The sequence below is a fragment of the Bombina bombina genome, chromosome 5, assembly GCF_027579735.1.
Source record: "Bombina bombina isolate aBomBom1 chromosome 5, aBomBom1.pri, whole genome shotgun sequence".
Lineage (NCBI taxonomy): Eukaryota > Metazoa > Chordata > Amphibia > Anura > Bombinatoridae > Bombina > Bombina bombina.
In genome coordinates, this window is record NC_069503.1 from 483,431,632 (window position 1) to 483,453,730 (window position 22,099).

The 22,099-nt window shown below is 43.4% G+C and overlaps 1 protein-coding gene across 2 annotated transcripts in view; it reads right to left on the minus strand.

The window, feature by feature from the left end:
- The window catches only part of LOC128660496 (NFX1-type zinc finger-containing protein 1), a 325,702-nt gene that overhangs the window by 56,043 nt on the left and 247,560 nt on the right, over nt 1-22,099 (minus strand). The window contains exons 11-12 of one of the 2 annotated variants that reach the window (XM_053714391.1): nt 17,711-17,752; nt 7,016-7,251 (exon numbers count right to left, since the gene is read on the minus strand). In XM_053714391.1, coding sequence (XP_053570366.1) covers nt 7,016-7,251; nt 17,711-17,752 — 278 coding nt within the window. Of the gene's footprint in view, nt 1-7,015; nt 7,255-17,710; nt 17,753-22,099 lie in introns of both variants that reach the window. The other variant, XM_053714390.1, reaches the window with a different exon arrangement.

Genomic DNA, 22,099 nt, shown 5'->3' on the forward strand with positions numbered 1-22,099 from the left:
AATTACTGTTGGAAATATCACTCCTGGCCAGCAGAAGGAGGCGAAGAGCACCACAGCCAAGCTGTTAAGTATCACTTCCCTTCCCACAATCCCCAGTCATTCGACCGAGATAGGCAAGAGGAAAGAATCTTGTTTCTTCTGACCTCCGTCAGAAATATTTTTATTGATAGGGAATCTATAATAGTCCCTAAGAAAACCACCCTTGTAGCCGGAACAAGGGAACTCTTTTACAAATTCACCTTCCATCCGTGGGAATGAAGAAAAGACAACAAGATCTCTGTGTGAGATTTTGCTAGCTAAAAAGATGGCGCCTGAGCCAGAATGTTGTCCAGAGAGGGCGCCACAGCAATTCCCAGAGACTGAATTACTGCCAAAAGAGCTGAAAGGCAAACCTCAGAAAACTGAAAGTGAGTGTCCTGAAAGGCAAACCTCAGAAATTTGTGATGATCCCTGTGAATGGGAACATGAAGTTACGCATCCTTAAGGTCTATGGTCGTCATGAACTGACATTCTTGCACTAAAAAAAGAATGGAATGCATAGTCTTCATCTTGAAGAACAGTACTCTGAGAAACTTGTTTAGACACTTTACGTCTAGAATGGGTCAGAATGTTCCATCTTTTTTGGGAACCACAAACATATTGGAATAGAACCCTACACGCTGCTCCTGTACTGGAACTGGAACTATCACTCCCAGGTAGAAAAGATCCTGTACACATTTCAAGAACGTCTCTATTTTTATCTGGTCTGCAGATAATCTTTAGAGGTGGAACCTGCCCCTGGGAGGAAAGGTCTTGAATTCTAATTTGTAACCCTGGGATACTATGTCCACGGCCCAAGGATCTGGGACATCTCATATCCATGCTTGAGAGAACTGAGAAAGCCTGCCCCCCACTTGATCCGATCCCGGATCAGGGGCAAACCCTTCATGCTGATTTGGATTCAGCTGAGGGTTTCTTAGAATGCTTCCCTGTGTTCCAAGACTGACTGGGTTTCCAAGAAGGTTTGGACTGTTCCTGCTTGGCAGAGGAGGGGGAAACCTTACCTCTGAAGTTACGAAAGGAACGAAAATGACTCGAACGTCCTTTAGACTATTCTTCTTATCTTGTGGCAGAAAAGACCCTTTACCACTTGTGATATCAGAAATAATTTCTGCCAAACAAGGTCTTACCCTTGTAAGGAATCGCCAAAAGCTTAGACTTAGATAAAACATCAGCTGACCAAGATTTCAGCCATAATGCTCTACGCGCCAATACAGCAAAACCAGATATTTTGGATGCCCAACTTAATGACCTGCAAGGAAGCATCAGTAATAAAGGAATTGGCTAACTTAAGGGCCTTAATCCTATCCTGGATCTCCTCCAATAGATTCTCTGCCTGAAGAGACTCAGACAATGCGTCAAACCAATAAGCTGCCGCACTTGTCACAGTAGCAATATACACTGCAGGTTCCCATTGGAGACCTTGATGTATATACATCTTTTTCAAGTAAGCCTCCAGCTTCTCATCCATTAGGTCCTTAAAAGAGCAGCTATCCTCAATAGGAATAATAGACTATTATTAATAGTTCTCTTAGCCAGAGTAGAAATCACCACTTTTACCTTGGGCACCGTCTGCCACGACTCCTTAATAGAGTCAGCCACTGGAAACATCTTTTTAAAAACCGGAGACGGGGAAAAAGGAATCCCAGGTCTCTCCCATTCCCGTGCAATAATCTCTGTAGCACGGTCCGGCACAGGAAACACCTCCACAGAGGAGGGAACTTCAAAGTATCTATTTCATTTACTAGATTTCTTAGGGTTGACAATGACAGGAATATTGGAGTCGTCCAGGGTAACCAAAACCTCCTTTAACAAAATGGGAAGGTGTTCAAGCTTAAATCTGAAGGATACAACTTCAGCATCAGAAGAAGGAATTATACTATTCGAATCTGAGATTTCACCATCAGAGGCTACCAACATATCTTCCTCTTCAGACTTATGAGAAAGAGCAACTTGGTTAGCTGGGACTGGACCAGAAAACTTACTATCTGATTCTCTAAATTTCCTCTTGCATCTTCCCTGTAGCATGGGAATGGCAGCTAATGCCTCAGATACCGCAGAAGAAACCAGGGCAGCAATTTCTGCTTCCAAATAGACTCCTCTAGGCGATTGCGAGGAACTGCAGGGCACTGCATGTGACGTTGTTAAGGCTTGAGACATCTGAGGTGAAAGCTGCGGCATTGCCTGAACAGCATCAACCTGAGAGAGTAGTGGCTCAAAAACAAACAATCTATCTTTATACATTAATGTCCTCTCAATACAAGAAGAACAAAAAGGCAATGAAGGTTCAACTTGGTTATCTAGACAAAGCTTGCATTCAACAGAAGGCACAAACTCTTGGTCCATATTGCGAATAAAAATAACAGAACAAAAAAAAATCTTTTTAATACTGTTCCTTTAAGAATATTAGTTCCCAAAGTAACCAAAGTCTGCAAACAGGAATAGACAAAAGTTAGCAAAAACCAATGATATAATAACTTTTTATTGCCCAATTTAATCTTGAATGCCAAATTAAGCGCCAAGACCTCCTTTTAAACAGAGTATTTAGATAGTGGCAAAAACACCTTTACACCTCAGCGCAATCACTGAGGCGACTACCTGCCCCCTCTGCACTCCGGAATAGAATTGTGACTCTGCCTTCTGATCGCAGCAGCTCCGGATGATCTATTGCAGAGAAACTACGTTATCCGCTATAAGCTGCACCACAAAAGGGAAACTGCACGCTTTTAGTAGGAAATACCGCCTCAGAAAAAGGATCCGCCTCTCCTCTTATGTCAGGGGCGGTCCGGGCATCCATTAGAGTAAAATAACGATCAGAAATTTTGTTTCATTCCTACAATAAGTTACATAAATCACGCATCCGTTTCCCAACTAGATTCACAGGGAATAAAATAAAAACTACTGAGCCACCAGTGTTTATAACAATCTTATGCTGAATCACTTTCTCTAATGTCACAGCCCACAGTGTCTGCTCCCTAACATTATGAGTCCTGTTTTTTAACTCAGGAATGTAGCTCCAGATAAAGTACAGTTTACATCTGCTTTAGTGCCAGTGTTCTTTCCCAAAAGACAAAAATGGCACTTACCTGCACCTCTGGCTGTCCGGCAGGAGGATAGCTCACTGGGCATGAAAGGAAGCTACTCCTCACAGAGACCTGTGAAAACAAGAAAGGACAGCGTAAACCTACTCTGGCTTTTTATACAAGTGCAGCAAGCTGTTAGGAAATCACAGTGAGGCCCACCTCACAAGTTCCTAACTGCTTGAAAGCTACCACTGCCCTACTGAAGAGACTAATGTGGAGTACAGCTAGACCCAATCTTGAGAGGAAAGATCAGAGCAAACCTACTCTGGCTTTAAAAATAATAAAATCTTGATTGAAGAAAAATCTTCTTCAGACACCAAAACTTCACCTCCTTCAGACTCCTTCAACCTTGCACGGAAGGCAAAGAGAATGACTTTGCCTCCTCCTGCTTTCCAGGAGTGATATTCCCAACAGTAATTGAGGACGCCGTGGACTCACCATATCTTAGGAAAGAAAAGCTATTTTGGAACATATGATCGGCTTGCTGTGTATATATTTCTCATATATGCATATATAGGGTATACAGTCCCGGGTGCACACAAATGTATATGTATATTTATAATAAAATCATTGCACTTTCATTATTTCATTATTTACTTTGCAAATTATTCCTGTAATTTCCTTCTGTGTAAAGGACAATGCAATATAGGCATCTACTTATCAAGCTGTCAACTTACCTGCATTTGCCGGCACCAATATGCTCGCCTAAGATCGCCTAACATCGCTGCCACGGACCTGAATATGCTCTCCAAATTTACCAAAAAAGCTGTCAAAAAGCCGTGCACCAAGTACAGGGCGATGAGCAGCGGACTGTTGTTAACTAACAGTCATCGATCTCGCTGCTCTTCGGCTTTTTCCCAGCTTTATTGGTAAACTGTCACTAAACATTCACACTATACTAAACTGATTAACCCCTATACCGCCGCTCCCAGACCCCACCGCAACTAAATAAAGTTATTAATCCCTAAACCGCCGCTCCCGGAGCCCATCGCAATGCTAATGTATTAACCCCTAAACCGCCGCTCCCAGACCCCGTCGCAACTAAATAAAGTGTTTAACCCCTAAACCGCCGCTCCCGGAGCCCACCGCCGCCTACATTATATTTATTAACCCCTAATCTGCCCCCCCTACACTGATTAACCCCTATACCGCCGCTCCCGGACCCCACCGCAACTAAATAAAGTTATTAATCCCTAAACCGCCACTCCCGGAGCCCATCGCAACGCTAATGTATTAACCCCTAAACCGCCGCTCCCAGACCCCGTCGCAACTAAATAAAGTGTTTAACCCCTAAACCGCCGCTCCCGGAGCCCACCGCCACTATATTAAATTTATTAACCCCTAAACCTAAGTCTAACCCTAACACCCCCTAATTTAAATATAATTTAAATAAATCTAAATAAATATTCCTAGCATTAACTAAATTATTCCTATTTAAAACTAAATACTTACCTATAAAATAAACCCTAAACTAGTTACAATATAACTAATAGTTACATTGTAGCTAGCTTAGGGTTTATTTTTATTTTACAGGCAAGTTTGTATTTAGTTTAACTAGGTACAATAGTTATTAAATAGTTATTAACTATTTACTAACTACCTAGCTATATTAAATACAAATATACCTGTAAAATAAAACCTAATCTAAGTTACAATTACACCTAACACTACACTATAATTAAATTAAATCCCTAAATTAACTACAATTAAATAAAATTAAATTATCTAAATTACAAAAAAACAAACACTAAATTACAGAAAATAATAAAAAAATTACAAGATTTTTAAACTAATTACACCTAATTACCCCCCAAAATAAAAAAAAGCCCTACCCTACACTAAATTACAAATAGCCCTTAAAAGGGCCTTTTGCAGGGCATTGCCCCAAAGTAATCAGCTCTTTTACCTGTAAAAAATAGTACAAATCCCCCCCCCAACATTAAAACCCACCACCCACACACCCAACCCTACTCTAAAACCCACCCAATAGCCCCTTAAAAAAACTAACACTAACCCTTTGAAGATCACCTTACCTTGAGAAGTCTTCACCCAACCGTGCAGAAGTCCTAACGAAGCCAGGTGAAGTGGTCCTCCAGACGGGCAGAAGTCTTCATCCAAGCCGGCCAGAAGAGGTCCTCCAGACGGGCAGAAGTCTTTATCCAGACGGCTTCTTCTATCTTCATCCATCTGGCGCGGAGCGGCTCCATCTTCAAGAAATCCGACGCGGAGCAGCCTCTTCATCCGGAGTCTTCTTCAACAATGACGGGTCCTTTAAGTGACGTCATCCAAGATGGCGTCCCTTCAATTCCAATTGGCTGATAGAATTCTATCAGCCAATAGGAATTAAAGAAGGAAAAATCCTATTGGTTGATGCAATCAGCCAATAGGATTGAGCTTGCATTCTATTGGCTGTTCCAATCAGCGAATAGAATGCGAGCTCCATCCTATTGGCTGATCCAATCAGCCAATAGGATTGAACTTCAATCCTATTGGCTGATTGCATCAACCAATAGGATTTTTCCTACCTTAATTCCGATTGACTGATAGAATTCTATCAGCCAATCGGAATTGAAGGGACGCCATCTTGGATGACGTCACTTAAAGGACCCGTCATTGTTGAAGAAGACTCCGGATGAAGAGGATGCTCTGTGTCGGATGTCTTGAAGATGGAGCCGCTCCGCGCCGGATGGATGAAGATAGAAGATGCCGTCTGGATGAAGATAGAAGATGCCGTCTGGATGAAGACTTCTGCCCGTCTGGAGGACCTCTTCTGCCCGGCTTCGATGAAGACTTCTGCCCATCTGGAGGACCACTTCACCTGGCTTCGTTGAGGACTTCAGCCCCTTTGGGTGAAGACTTCTCAAGGTAAGGTGATCTTCAAGGGGTTAGTGTTAGGTTTTTTTAAGGGGGTATTGGGTGGGTTTTAGAGTAGGGGGGTGTGTGTGGGTGGTGGGTTTTAATGTTGGGGGGGGATTTGTACTTTTTTTTACAGGTAAAAGAGCTGATTACTTTGGGGCAATGCCCCGCAAAAGGCCCTTTTAAGGGCTATTTGTAATTTAGTGTAGGGTAGGGCTTTTTTATTTGGGGGGGGGGCTTTTTTATTTTGTTAGGGGGATTAGATTAGGTGTAATTAGTTTAAAAATCTTGTAATTTTTTTATTATTTTCTGTAATTTAGTGTTTGTTTGTTTTTTGTACTTTATATAATTTTATTTAATTTTATTTAATTGTAGTTAATTTAGGGATTTAATTTAATTATAGTGTAGTGTTAGGTGTAATTGTAACATGAGCTTTCACTGCTTTCAGACTCCCATTGATTCCTATGGCATCCGCCGCCTCCAGGGCGGCGGATTGAAAACCAGGTACGCTGGGCCAGATTAGTGCCGAGCGTACCTGCTAGTTATTTGATAACTAGCAAAAGTAGTCAGATTGTGCCAAACTTGCATTCGGAACATCTGAAGTGACGTAAGCATCGATCTGTGTAGGACTGAGACCGGCGAATCGTATGTTACGTCACTAAATTCTACTTTTGCCGGTTTGTAGGGTTTGATAACTAAGGCTCGCCACAAATACTCTGCGGAATTCCAGCGTATTTGCGGTTGACGGATTGATAAATAGATGCCATAGAGTTCTTTGGACCAACCTCTGATTGGCTACAGCAAATGTAAAATAGAAACATGAAGTTAATCAGTCTTTACAAGTAGACTATCCCTGGACTGCTTTGTGATACTATAGCCCTAATAAAATGTCAATTTTAAATACTTTATAACAAGGTTTTCTTTCTTTTTTTTTCTTTTTTTGCAATTACTTTTTTTTTTACTGCTGATAGATACCATAAATACATAAACAGATTGAATTGTATGTCTGTTTAAAGGTTTATACTCCAGGTACTCACTTGAAACGTATCCTCATATATCATATTGTTCTCTTCATCATTGTCTAATTGTTCAGGTACAAATGAAAGAATCTCTCTTTTAGCTCTAGCTGCTCGCTCCCGTGCTCTCTGGATTTCATCTTGTATGCTTAATTCATCAATCATACGTTCCAATTGAGATAACTCAACTTCGTCTTCAACTTCTATTAGGTCATATTCATCGATAACTTTTTCATCTGAGTCTTCGTGAAAATCGTCTACTTTATCAGAAAAAAATATTTTACATTCAGAGTTTATAAACCTTTTAAATATTGTTCTAGAATGATTTAAAACAAATAAAGCTCATATTTCAAGATGAGAATAGGAAGATGAAAAACATAAATTATGCTTACCTGATAGTTTAATTTCCATCTGTATGGGAAGAGTCCACAGCTGCATTCCTTACTTGTGGGAAATACTGAACCTGGCCACCAGGAGGAATCAAAGACACCCCAGCCAAAGGCTTAAATATCTCCCCCACTTCCTCATAACCCCAGTCATTCTGCCGAACAAGGAACAGTAGGAGAAATATCAGGGTGAAAAAGGTGCCAGAAGAAATAATTTCAAATTTAGGGCCGCCCATCGGAGAACACAGGGGGAGATGTGGACTCTTCTCATACAGATGGAAATTAAATTATTAGGTAAGCAAAATTAATGTTTTCCATCTTAATATGGGCAGAGACCACAGCTGCATTCCTTGTGGGAAACATATACCCAAGCTCTAGAGTACACAGAATGCTAAAGGGAGGGAAAAAAGAGAGACGGACCCTAATCTAAAGCACCACAGCTTGCAAAACCTTTCTCCCAAAGGCTGCTTCAGCAGAAGCAAAAACATCAAACTTGTAAAAGTTGGAAAAAGTATGTAAGGAGAACCAGGTAGCCGCCTTACAAATCTGATCCATAGAGACCTCATTTTTGAAGGCCCAAGAGGAAACCACTGCTCTCGTAGAATGAGCCGTAATCCTCAGAGGAGGCTTATGTCCCGCCGTTTCTATGCTAAACGGATGACACTCAGCCAAAAAGTTAAAGAAGTCGAAGAGGCCCTCTGACCCCTACGCTTCCCGGAAAAGTGAACAAACAGAAAGAGGTTTGTCTAAATTCCTTTGTGGCTTGAAGATAGAACTTCAAGGCACAAACCACATCCAGAAATACGTTACAGCCTCTTGATTTATGTTGCGAATTGACACACCCTTAGGAAGGAAACCAAACTTGGTTCGTAGAACAGCCTTATCGGCATGAAAAGCCAGATAAGGAGGGACGCATTGCAAGACAGCTATCACAGATACTAGAAAAGGAACCTTCCAAGACAACAATTTAATGTCTACTTCATGCATAGGCTCCAACGGAACATGTTGCAAAACCTTAAGGACAAGATTTAAACTCCAAGGAGGAGCCTTAGATCTAAACACAGGTCTGATCCCAGCAGAGTCTTAACAAATGGCTGCACATCTGGAAGCTCGGCGAACCTCTTGTGTAGTAACACAGACATGGATGAAAACTGTCCCTTCAGGGGACTTGCAGAAAAGCCCTTCTCCAGTTCATCCTGGAGAACAGAATAAGTAGGTTCTCCACACCTTATGATAGATGCGACAAGCAACCAGCTTACGAACTTGAATGAGAGTCAAATTAACTCTCTCAGAAAACCCTCTCTTGGCTAGGACTAAGCATTCAATCTCCACGCAGTAATCCTCAGAGAATCTAGATATTGATGAACAAAGAGACCTTAGTCAGCAGATCCCTGCAACAAGGTAACTCCCACAGAGAAGATGATGACAATCCCACTAGATCCGCGAACCATATCCTTCACGGCCAAGACGGAGCAGTCAGTATCACTGACACCTGCTTGACTCGAGCCACTACACTAGGAAGTAGCGGTAACGGTAGGAAAGGATAAATTGGATTTAACCTCCAAGGCACCGCTAATGCATCTGTTAGCTCTGCCTGAAGATCCCTGTACCTCGACCCCTACCTGGGTATCTTGGTATTGAGATGTTATAAGATCTTCCTCTTGCAAATCTCTGCAAACACTCAGGATGGAGAGACCATTCTCCCAGATGAAGGATTGTCTGCTGAGGAAATCCACTTCCCAGTTGTCCACACCCGGAAAGTGGATCGCTGACAGCGAACAAATGCAGGTCTCTCCCACACCAGAATCCGAGATACTTCCCTCAAAACTAGGGAGCATCTCGTTCCCCCCCTGATAGTTGATGTAAGCCACCAAGGATATATTGTTTAATTGGAATTTGATTAACTGGGACGAACCCAGCAGAGGCCAAGCCTTCAGAGCATTGTATATTGCCCGAAGATCCAAAATGAATTAAGTAGGGAGCTTTACCTCCTGAGACCAGAGGCCCTGTGCCTTCCTGGCACCTCAAACAGCTCCCAATCCTGACAGGCTCAAAACCATAGTCACAATCACCCAGGATGGTCTTGAGACGGACGTCCCTCAGGACAAGTGATCCGGACAAAACCACACCAAGAGAGCGATTCTTCCGATTGGTTGTCCAGAGAAATCTGTTGAGACAGATCCAAATGATCGCCGTTCCAATCGTTCAGCATGCGCAGTTGGAACAGTCTGAGGTGAAACCTGGCAAAGGAAATGATGTCCAAGCTGGACACCATGAGACCAATCACTTCCATACACCAAGCCACAGATGGCCTTAAGGAGATCTTGAGGGCAAGACATGTTGAAGCTAGCTTGCAACGTCTCTGGTCTGTTAGAAATATTCTCATGTCTATGGAGACTATTATAGTACCTGAGAATTCTACCCTGGTACTTGATACAAGAGAACTCTCTCTAGATTATCTGCCATCCATGGGATCAAAGAAGACAGAGGAGATAATCCGAATGGTCCACTCTTCGAAAAATGTCGTTAGCTAGACCAAACAGAAGGCAATAAACTGGAAGTGCTTGACTAGGAATGCAAACCTTAGGAACTGGAAGTGGTCCTTGAGGATTGGTACGAGAAGGGAGCATCCTTCAGATCTATCGTGGTCATGAACTACCCATCTCAAACGGAAAGTTCCCTCCTTCTTAGGGACCACAAAAAGCTTTGAATAGCATCCCAAACCTCTCACTGCAACAGGCACCGGGACAATAACTCCTAGAGGACAGATCCCATACACACCCCAGAAAGTCTTCCCTCCTTCCTTGTCAGGAAGACAGGAGGAATCTGCCCTTGGGTGGCTGAGACTTAAAACCTTGTAACCCTGATCTATGACCTCCAGGACCCATGGATCCTGCACGTTCCTGAACCAAGCAATTGAAAAGAGCGACATACTGCCCCCTACACAATCCAGAAGAGGACCAGGGACGGCCCATCCGTGCCGACATAGACTCGCACCCTTGCCCCTTGTACCCATGGAGATAATTGAGTCCAGGCCTGGACCAGACAAAATTATTCCCTTAAAGGGAGGGAAGAAGTCTATCTACAGACCAAGACTTCAACCAGAAGCCATAGCATTCAAGCGAATAAACTACCTAATAGCAGCACAGATAAATAATTAACAACCCTCAAGGCTGTAAATCTTTTCTGAGTAACGTCGAGGGGATCCTCCACCCCGATCAAATCCTAAAAGGAGTCACACCAGAAGGTAGTTTCTCCAGTAACCACGGCAACAGCCACCGCCGGTTGAAACAAATATCCCGTATGTTGAAACATCTTTCTTAACATAGTTTCCATCTTTTATATATGGGCTCTTCAAACGAAGAACTATCCTCAAGCGGGATAGTAGTACGTTTAGCAAGGGTGAAGATAACGCCATCCCATTTAGGGACGGAACCTCACAACTCCATTGAGAGTCCAGGACCGGGGACAATTTGTTAAAGGACGAAGACGGGAAAAAGGAATCCAATCCTGTCTGATTCATTCTTAATAATGTTCGCCATCTAACAGGAGCAGGGAAGGATAAGGTACCACCCTGTCCTCAAACTCTATTCAATTTATGAATTAAAGGTTCATCAGGCAATTTGGCCTCTGGAACCTCTGAATTCGCCAAAAACTTATTTTAGAAGGAAGCGCAAATTCCTAAACTAAAGTCTGGTTCCTCTGCAGCCGGAGGTTTAGAGGCAGCAGACTCTGACCCAGAATGTTCATACTCTGAAGTCTCAGAAAGAACTTTATCCTCGGATAACCCTCAGTTAAATCCAATAAATTATCTGATGTACTCTGGGAAGGAGTAAAATATGTAACCTTTCGCTTGCGCTTAGCATGGCGAGGTAAAGCAATAAAGGCACAGTTATGCGCAGTTATGTCTGGTGAAAAAAGCCCCCCTCCAGATGGAGGATCAGCAATGCTACGGGAAAACTGCACGTGTAGAGATATAAGAATGTAGGGTACGCACCTCACTGGATGACAACTACTCAGTGGTGGACAGCTCTGTGGTATAAAAAATGTTTGATATTATTACATTATCAATGCATATGGAACATAATTGAGAGGGCAGAACTAAGGCCTCCTCACCATAAACAGGAATTACTCATTAGGAATAGAGGGAGTGCCCTCTAAAGTAACAGTATCCTCCATCGCTAACGCAATAAACGGAGAACTAGGGAAATAAAACATCTTATTTTATTCAAAAAAACAGCACCCATATACCCCAATGGGGCACTCACCACCTCCTTTGACCCAGACAGTACAGAGATTTATGACTACTCTCTGATAAACGCCCGGTCAGGAAAAAAGAGAATGAATCACATGGTGCACAATGCAGGACCGTCCCTGCTATGAGAAATTGCGCCAAGCTTGTAAGCTGCATGGCTTTCAAAGTGAAAGTGAAACCTGTATATTCCATAACAGCCTATGAGCCCATAACATCTCGCACATAACGCAGTATAAAATAAAAAAAACATATACGATTATCCCCCCCTGTTCAATAATCCCCCTAAGGAGATATTAACCATTGATTCTATACAGATAAAAGGAGTCATCCTGTGACCCTGTCTTCTTGAGTTATCATACATGTATAAAATATGAAACGATCTTACCAGAATCTATGCCGTGGAACAGGAACACGGCCCTTCAAGTGTGACAGATAGTAGCATCGCTTCTGGCATGGACTTGAGTGAAGAAAGTAGGCTGCGAAACTCGTCAACGCCGATTGCCTATGGAGCTGTTAATATGAGTTGGGATGGTTTCGCAGAAAGACTATCCCTGCATCTCCGGACTCTAACTTTCATCCATGCTTTCACTAAGAGGCTGACAGGACTAAATAAAACTCCAGTCCTATCTCGAAGAGTACTACCCTCCATAAGAGACTACTCCGAAATCTTCTAACACTTCTCTTCCAACCTCCTGTGACAAAAGGCAAAGAATAACTGGAGTTCTGAGGAAGTGTGGGAGGTATTAAGTCTTTGGATGGGGTTTCTTTGCCTCCTCCTGGTGGCCAGGTTCAGTATTTCCCACAAGTAAGAAAGAAGGTAAGAAGAGTAAGCAAACAAAAACAGTATAAGCCAAGGCCTGTCAGACATGAAAGAGAAGTATGATGAACCTAAGACTTCAAAAATGAACCAAGGAAACCAAGTACTATTAAGGGCCCGATTCCAAGTGGAGCAGTATTTAATGCTCCAGTGCTAATTCCGCTAGAAGTGACCTTTTTGCACTCGTCAGGTATTGCTCGTATTACAATTTGATTAGAGCTGCTAAAATCATATTGGCTGTTCAAATCAGCCAATAGGATTGAGCTCTCATCCTATTGGCTGATTGGAACAGCCAATAGGATTTTAGCAGCTCTAATCCTATTGGCTGATTGAAATCTTTCAGCCAATAGGAATTCAAGGGACGCCATCTTGGATGACGTCACTTGCATTGAAGTTCCAGTTTACGGCAGCGACCGTATAAAGAGGATGCTCCGCGCCGGATGTTTTCAGGATGGACCCGCTCCGCACCGGTTGGATGAAGATAGAAGAGGCCGCCCGGATAAAGACTTCTTGCCGCCTGAATGATGACCTCTCCGGCTCCGGATGGATCCTTCAAGCGAGACTTCAAGAACTGTAAGTGGATCGTTGGGGGTCAGTGTTAGGTTTTTTTTAAGGGTTTTTTGGATGGGTTTTATTTTTAGATTAGGGTCTGGGCATGTACAAGAGCTAAATGCCCTTTTAAGGGCAATGCCCATACAAATGCCCTTTTCAGGGCAATGGGGAGCTTAGGTTATTTGTTTTTTATTTGTGGGGGTTGGTTGGTTGGGTGGTGGGTTTTACTGTTGGGGGTGTTTGTATTTTTTTTCAGGTAAAAAAACGTATATATCTTTGGGGCAATGCCGCACAAAAGGCCCTTTTAAGGCTTATTGGTAGTTTATTGTAGGCTGTTTTTTTTATTTGGAGGGGGGGTTATTTTGATAGGGCTATTAGATAAGGTGTAATTCTTATTTATTTTTGATCATTTGTTTTTTTATTTTTCGTAATTTAGTTTAATAATGTTTAATAGTATATTTAAATAATTTGAGTAGGGTTAGGTTTCTTTAATATGTAATTTAGTTTATTTAATTGGTAGTTTAATTTAATTGTAGGATAATAGTTAGAGTAGGTAAATTAATACTTTAAATTAGTTTATTTTCATTCTTTTTGCCGTCTTTTTTAATAAATAAGGAGAGCGTATTGAGATACGCGGCCGCAATGTTACGCGTGCGTATTGGTGCCGGCAAATGCAACAAAGTTGAGGCTTTGATAAATATCCCCCCATAAAGGGGACTACTTGCTTGCTGGACTTCTCAGTAAATAGGTCTCTGTAATCTGATGATTATTTTTACTATTCGCTTGTTCACACAATGTACTCTAGGATTATATTGATGTTCATTGGCTGATAGATACAATGAGCTTTGATACCTATCAGCCAATTAGCATTAGTAAGAAATGCCCATCAACCATTGATCATTTACATACAAAATGTATAGAGTATATTAGTATCAGTTTAAATGTAATTATTGTTTCCAGGCAAAGAAAATTTTGAGTTTGTTTAAAACCTTCGAACCAGGAATTTTAGAGAAAAACTTGCCCAAAGTATTGGAGAATTGTCAGAAATAGAGCCTTTTTTCAAATTTCCCTATCAAAACTATTTCTTTATTTTAGAAGATAACCCAAGCTATTGATCTAGGCCCACCGTAATATATATATATATATATATATATATATATATATATATATATATATATATATATATATATATATATATATATATGCCACTGTTTCGCCACCAAATGCAATCATATTAAACAAATTTTTAACTTTTTCACAAACTTTGGGCTTCTCAATAAAATTATTTACATATCAATTGTGCAGTCATAACACAAATGGTTGTAAAAGCTTGACTCTGAAACAGACAACAAGGCCATAGACCTAAGGATCTATCAAAAGAAAGGCCCAACAAGCCTGCTAGGAGCCAGCAAGACTCCAGGGGAACTCCAATCCCCCTTTCTGCCTCCCAACCAGGAGAAGCCCCAAGCAAGAACTCAATCTCCATAGGGAGAAGAATATCCCCTAAAGAAAAGGGATGAAGCCGGAAAGGCAACAACTGTCCTCAAGGCCCAAATGCACCGGCTAATGTGAAGTGAAATTCCCATTACAGATGTCCTAGAAAAGGACTCCCCTACAAGTAGCTTGCCAAGCAGAGGCACAGCCAACCCATTCGCCTGCAGAGGAATACACGGGAACACTGGCAAGCTGACCAGGGGAACGCAACCCTAAGGTGCACCAGAAATTGGACATCCAGTGCCAGCAGCTGGGTATGAACCAACCACCCTTGAGGCTCAAGCCACATGGCTAACCAACAGATGACATGAGCCACACTGTGGCAAAGAGTAAAAGACCAGGTGAGGTAGATGGAGAAAGGACATAGCCCAAGTTCTCACTACCGTGGAACACCCCGACCAGCCCTGAGATCCAAGCTTCCAAACCCACCCAAGACTGGGTCAGTAAAAAGGCCATCGGCAACCGGAAGTCTCATGGAGAAAAAACAGGTCCGGGCACCTAATAGTTCAGGCAAACCTTACACTAGAACTAAACACCCCAACCGGCCAAAAAGCCAGACACAAGGATATGGATGCATATCCAGAGAATTCGGATAGCGAGAAGAACTCGAAATCTCCAACCAAAGGGAGGAACCACCCCTAGCCACAGTCCAACGCTCCAAGAAGCAAGGCTAGAAGTTGTATAAAGATACTTCTAAGAGCCTCAGGACAACCAAGGGATACCTCGAGGTCCAAAAAATCCTACTAGTAGGACTAGTCTCCCTAACACCTCCGCACAAGCAGAGGACACAAGGAAGAGAAGGCACTAAGCCTACCCAGCTCCGGAAAACCCTGAGCTAAACAAAAGCCCCGCAGGAAACAACCATCACCCGGAAGCACAGATCCCTAAAAGAAGAGATCCACTCACCCGGAGGAAATGGAAGAAGACCCAAAGGCCTCTTATAACTCAGTCAAGAGTAAGAGCTGCAACTAGATATACTAGAAACAGCTACACATACACATGCAAGGTTTCAAGAGCTGCAACAGGTTGCAGACTGCAACCTGCCACATGCTAGATAGCTATGCTGCACAAGCTGTTGGATCAAGCGCAAAAAGACACATCCAGAGGCCTAGAAACGAAGGCCAAACCACTTAATAGCGGTAAGGGTCATTAAGCCCTTCCACCCTCCACCACAAAGTTATGATGAAATCAGATGTCAGATAGAGTGACGCAGCGGAAACACTCCCCTGCCCGGTCATCTATGACTGAAGGCTATAAGGACTAAAACAATCCTTTCCACCTCACGGACCCACAGGTCCTCTCGAATGCTTAGTTGAACATGAAAAACAATGATAACCTAAACACTCTGTGCTTCTACCGAACCAGCCGAGCAGAACAGCGCCACGTGTCTGAACAGCCGCAAAACCGAACAAACCCGACAGGACCAGCCTGCACCTAGGGTCTCAACTGGCAATCTGCGTAAATACTCCCTTGTAGGGGAAAAAAACAGAAAACATATATTTTTAGCAGAGGACTAGCATGTCCAACAACGTCCGAAGAAGTAATAAAGAGTATCAATCCCAGAAGGTTCCCGAAGGAAACAAAAACAAATAAAAGACAACCCGGGGGTTAACGCCAAAAAGACACAGACCTACCCGCAGGACCAGCCAAACGGAGCCCTATCTCACAAAACTGTGAAAGATCTCAACAAATGACAATCAGGTGATTACGTCATCCCCACATGTCTAATGAGGTGCACCATTCAAATTATCAGACTGAAATTCCCTGTATTTGGTAAAGATAGGATCATTCAATAACTGAAAAACATGTCTGAGCAACACGCAAAGGCGCGCAATCCTGTAACGGAAAGCACAACACTCAAGGACAGATACCCCCACGGGGAACTGTAGAGGCCCTCCCCAAGGCGGAAGGCCCGGGACAATAGGGCACGAGCACATTCTCAAAGAAACGCCTGGACTCTGCAGAAAATCGCCAACATTATGGAAGCGAAAACTTGCTGCAACCTCCGGGGAAAACACGCCACCCCGCATGGAGGAACCATAAACTGGGTTACCCGCATATGCAGAAGTATGATTTGGTAGGGAACTCGCCTCTCGGAGGACAGGACCCCTAGAGAAATTAACACAGTCTCAGCATCAGAATCCTCAATAGCTGGATGGAAGATATTTAAATATGGACTAAAGTAGTGAAGACTAAAACGGTACCCGACATCCCCAATGGCTGGGGCACTCACCACCTCCTATGACCCGATCCCTGCGGACTAGAAAATCTCCTTCGCAACACGGTCATGAATGCGGAAATGGAACAACAGAACATAGCCATGCCTGAACACAAGGTGAACCGTACAGTCCAAACAAGCTCGCCAAACCAAAAGGCTGTGTCACTTCTAAAGGCCTCAATGTTCCAACCACGAGCCCAGTAAACATAGCATATAAGTAGGTTGAATCACATAACAAACATGATTATAAAACCCCCCCTGTTCAATAACCCCCCTCAGGAGATATTAACCCTCGATTTCAAGATACTAAAAGAGACTCACTGAGACCCTTATGTATAGTTAGTCCCGCAAGGTGATAGCCACTCGGGAAACATTCACATTACAGTACATTGCAAATAAAGTAAAATGAAACAATCTTATTGGAATCTACGCTGTGGAACAGGAACACAGCCCTTCAAGTGTGACGGATAGTAGCATCGCCTCCGCCATGGACTCAAGAGAAGAAAGCAGGCAGCGAAGCGAAGTTCGACAACGCCGATTGCTTGAGGAGCTGTTAAAATGAGTTGGGAAAAACTCCCTGCATCTCCGGACTCACTTTCATCCAAGCCCTCACTTAGAGACTGACAGGACTACTTAAAACTCCTGTCCCATGCCGAAGAGTACTACCTTCCATAAGAGACACTTCTCTACCATCCTCCTAGGACGAAAGGCAAAGAATAATTGGGGGATGAGGGGAATAGGAGGAGTATTTAAGCCTTTGGCTGGGTTGTCTTTGCCTCCTCCTGGTGGCCAGGTTCTTATTTCCCAAAAGTAATGAATGCAGCTGTGGACTCTTTCCATTTAAGAAGAAAAAGTAATGACCCTTGAAATATGTCACCATAGATTTAAGTTTTCAAATTACTGTTTTAATATTACTACCAAGTTCACATCTTAAAAGAAATAAAAATACATTGTAATAATAGTAACATAATTTTAAATAGTAAAATGTCCTTACCATTTTCTTCTGTTGTATTTTCATTTCCCCAAAATGCAAAATCTATTAAACAAAAAAAAATTAATATTTTATGTAAATATAATGTTGACATTTATTAGACCCATTTATTGATAAGAATAAAATAACCAAAGCACACAAGAAAAAAAAACAATACAGATACATCTATTTAAAAAATGGACTGTAATACATTTTAAAATGGTGCAAAAAATATACATTAAAAGGGGACAGTAAAGTAAAAAAACTTAAATTATGCTTACCTGATAATTTTTTTTTCTTCTGACGGGGAGAATCCACAGCTGCATTCAATACTTTGGGAAATACAGAACCTGGCCATCAGGAGGAGGCAAAGACACCCCAGCCAAAGGATTAAATACCTCCCCCACTTCCCTCATCCCCCAGTCATTCTGACGAGAAATCAAGGAACAGTAGAAGAAATACCAGGGTGAAAAAGGTGCCAGAAGAATAAAAAAAATGCAGCTGTGGACTCTCCCTGTCAGAAGAAAAGAAAATTATCAGGCAAGCATAATTTAAGTTTTTCTTCTTAAACGGGGAGAGTCCACAGCTACATTCATTACTTTTGGGAAAACAATACCCAAGCTATAGAGGACACTGAATGCACAACAGGCGGGTACAAGAGGCGGCCCCTTCTGAGGGCACCACAGCCTGAAAACACCCAAAGCCCAACAAAACAACTGCTTCACCAGAACAAAAATGGAAAGGACCAAGTAACTGTCCATCAGTTAAGACCAACAAGGCCCTTGCTAGAGACTGCCCAGAATCACTAGACTCCACCGAGCACAAAGGCCTCCGAGTAGACAAAGTCCTGCAGGCTCCGAGCCCACACAGAAACGCACCCCCGACCCGAGGGAAAGGGGGACCTCCCCATTCTCCCAAAAGGGAAGAAGAAGAACTCAGATACAATAGTCCAAAAGGACCACCGGACAACAACTAGGGCAAAAAAGAACCCCGAACAGAACTCCCAGAGCGCAACCAAGGTTGCAACAGGACAAAAACCGCATAGAGAATGAGACCTACCAACCAAGCAGAGATAAGGTAGGAAAAAACCCGGACCCCTATCTGCATTGAAGCCAAGGGGCCAAGTAAAGCCCCAATCCTGGAAACCTAGAGGGACAAGATAGACAACCTTCCATACACAGGGTGCAAACCCGCACTCAGGATAGAGTGACCGAGGATTAAACCACCCCTGGGAACCACTAAAAACAGCACCATAATATATAAGTATGCTCCAGATGAAGTCACAGGCTTCCCTCTGAAAAAGAGGTCAAGGCTCAACAGGGCCGTCAGATACCTGACCCCCACTCCAAGGTAACAAAGGAATGAAAAGTTCCCCAAACCACCAAGACCCTCAGGAATGAGAAGGAGGGGACTCCCCAAGGATGAGCTTGAGTTCCAGAACCCAGACACAGCTCCCTTCCAAATAGAAGGGGCACTCCCAAAAAAGGAGACCCCATACTGAGACTGCAGAAAACGGCATGACACCAGAATCCAACCCATTACATAACATCCTGCACACAAGGCAGGGAGGACCCCCTGAACAGAGGAAGAGAAGGACCTCAGGGGCACCAGGCAGATACTGTGGTCTTCCCCCAAAAGGAGGGGAAATGCAAACATAACCGCTCACCCGCCCACAGGCATGGAATGTAAAGCTGTAGACGGACATCAAAAGGACAATAACGATTGACAGGAACCATCCGGCCACTACAGCCGGCCCAGAAGAATTTCAATTCTCTGTTAAAAGACGAAAACCACGCGTAAGAGACAAGAGGACAATCCGGAACTGGAAAACTGAGCCGTCCAGATCCATCTAAGAGGACACAGAAAAATCCAAAAATGTCCAGTCAAAGACAAGGATCAGGGCCATAAAACCGGACACCCGAAACCGGAGCCGGCTTCAAACTAATAACCCCTTAAGAAAACAACGGGTTACCCCAACCCGGGGAAGACCTTGCACCCTAGGTGATGCAATCACAGCCGCATCCAAGGGACCTTGGACACTGAACGTTCACATAGGTATCCCAGAGACAGGGAGCTTGACCACTAAATGCTCTAGGGACAATTAGTCTAAAGACTAAGGAAAACTTACAAGAGAACAGCGCTCAGAACCTAGAAATCAAGATCGAGAAGATTAATAGTCTTCAAAAATCCTCTCAGGATCAATATCCCAGAAACCCCTACAGCTCAAGGAATATACGAATGAACAAGCATTCCAAGTACTAACCATGCCCGACCCTGCTTATCTCCCGAGATCCGAAGAGATCTGGCGCATTCATGGTGGAGAGGCCGTAGGCAACCTAAACGCCTAGCAGGGGCAACCGCAGGAAAAAGAGACGACACAATCTCCAGAGCTCCAAAAATATGGAAGCAGCTGAGATATCGTAGGGGGAAACAAAGGGCCAAAAACCCGAGCTTCCAGAAAACAGATGACCAGAAACCCATCCCTAATGAAAGAGAAAAAGCGACATAGCAACCTCGACCCCATAAGGAAGAGGTATAGTTGCCAAGGATTCACAACAGACAATACAAGAAAAAGAGGAGACGAGAATCTCCATCTAACATGGTACCACGGATATCCACGGATATCCAAAGAGTCATCTGAACTTGCAACCCCATCGGGAAGAGAACTCTAGCTCCGAGGCCAAAGGACCTCAGGAACCCCCAGAGTAAGCCTTAGCAGGATCCGACCACGGTAACCCCGCCAATTATCAGGAACAGGACATTGAGAACTGTGCCCAATCCTGTCAGATGCCCCACCCAAAGGAAAAACAAGGACCAGCCTAACGTCTAGGAACAAAAGGCCTCCTATAACATAAAAAATCAAGAAAAAAACCCAACTCCTCACCAGAGTGAGCAAACTCGGTACCCCAACTGGGCCAGCCAATTATAAAAGGCACCACGTGGTTGATATAAACATCCAGGAATAGAAAAACTAGTGCCCGACCAGGGCCAGCCTGATATATAGGGCACCACGGAACTGTCCAAGTCCACAGAAAAGTCGAATCCCTAGTAGGGATAGACAAACAAACGATAGACATAACAATGTCCTAACACAAATTATCAAACTTCCGCGGAAGTGCTAAAGCGATCAAATTCCAATCAAATTCCAGAAAAGAAATCTTTTCCAAAAGGAAAAACTATAACAGACATGAGCTTCTCAAAATGAAATAAAATACATCCTAACCGGATCAAAGTATATGAAAGGCAGCACCCGCAGGTGAATGGCCAAGAAGAATGGACACACTAACAGGACCAGCCAATCAGAGGCCCAATTCTTCCAAAAATCAGAACCAGAATAAGATACCACAAAAAAAGAAAAATGGAGACGACAAGGAGATTTACTTCATCCCCATGCGTCTAACCCAGCTTGCCGTCCAGAATGGAAGATCGAGAATCCATCTAACCATTAGAGCTGGAATCCTCCAGCACTGCCAAAACATGCCTCAGAAGGACACGAAGGCGCACCAGTCTATAACGAAAGGCAAGACTTACCTCCGCTGGGGACACTGATGACCCCGGCCCGAGGGTTGGACCCCTGAAGACACAGAGGAAACCGCTTCCCCAGAGGGCTGATCTGATCCAGATGATCCCACGCCTGACGAGCCCTGGTTAGCAGAACACGGACAGTATCTTCCAGGAAAATGTAAATGCGCCAACACCATGGATATGGCCATGTGAAAACATGCCGTAACTCCTGGAGGAAACAAGCCGCCTTCCGGAGAAGGTGTAACGGCATTTGGGACACCTGCTTACGTAGCAGAAGAAGGATCTAGGGCGCGCACCCCACGGGATATGGATTCCTCAGGGGCGGATCGCTCGGCAGACTCTAAGTTCCCCGATACGGGAGAAAAGAGCACTCTAAAGTGGCATTCGGAACATAACTGATGGGCATGGATTACCCGGGCCATTTCATATTCTTCCCAAGAAGTAGAATCTGAATCGGAGACATCCGTCTCTACAAAATCAGAATCCTTGATAACTTGGTGGAAATTATGGATAAAAAAATAAACTGCACCTAACACCCCCAATGGCTGGGGCACTCACCTCCTCCTATGACCCAGACAACTAGCGAAACAGACTTTCTCTGTCACCACACAGTCAGGAATACGGAAAAACAGAAACGTGACCACGCCCGGTCACAAGGTGCACCGTGCAGGCCAAAGAAAAGCGAGCCAGTCCAAAAAGACCGTGCAGCCTGATAAAAAAGGTCGGTATGTTCCAAAATAGCCACGAGCCGAAGCATCACTACACATTAGCAGACAGAATCACATAACAAACATCATTAAAGTTCCCCCTGTTCAATAACCTCCCTGAGGAGATATTAACCCTTCATTCCAAAGATAAAGGAGTCCCACTGAGACCCTGACTTATTTA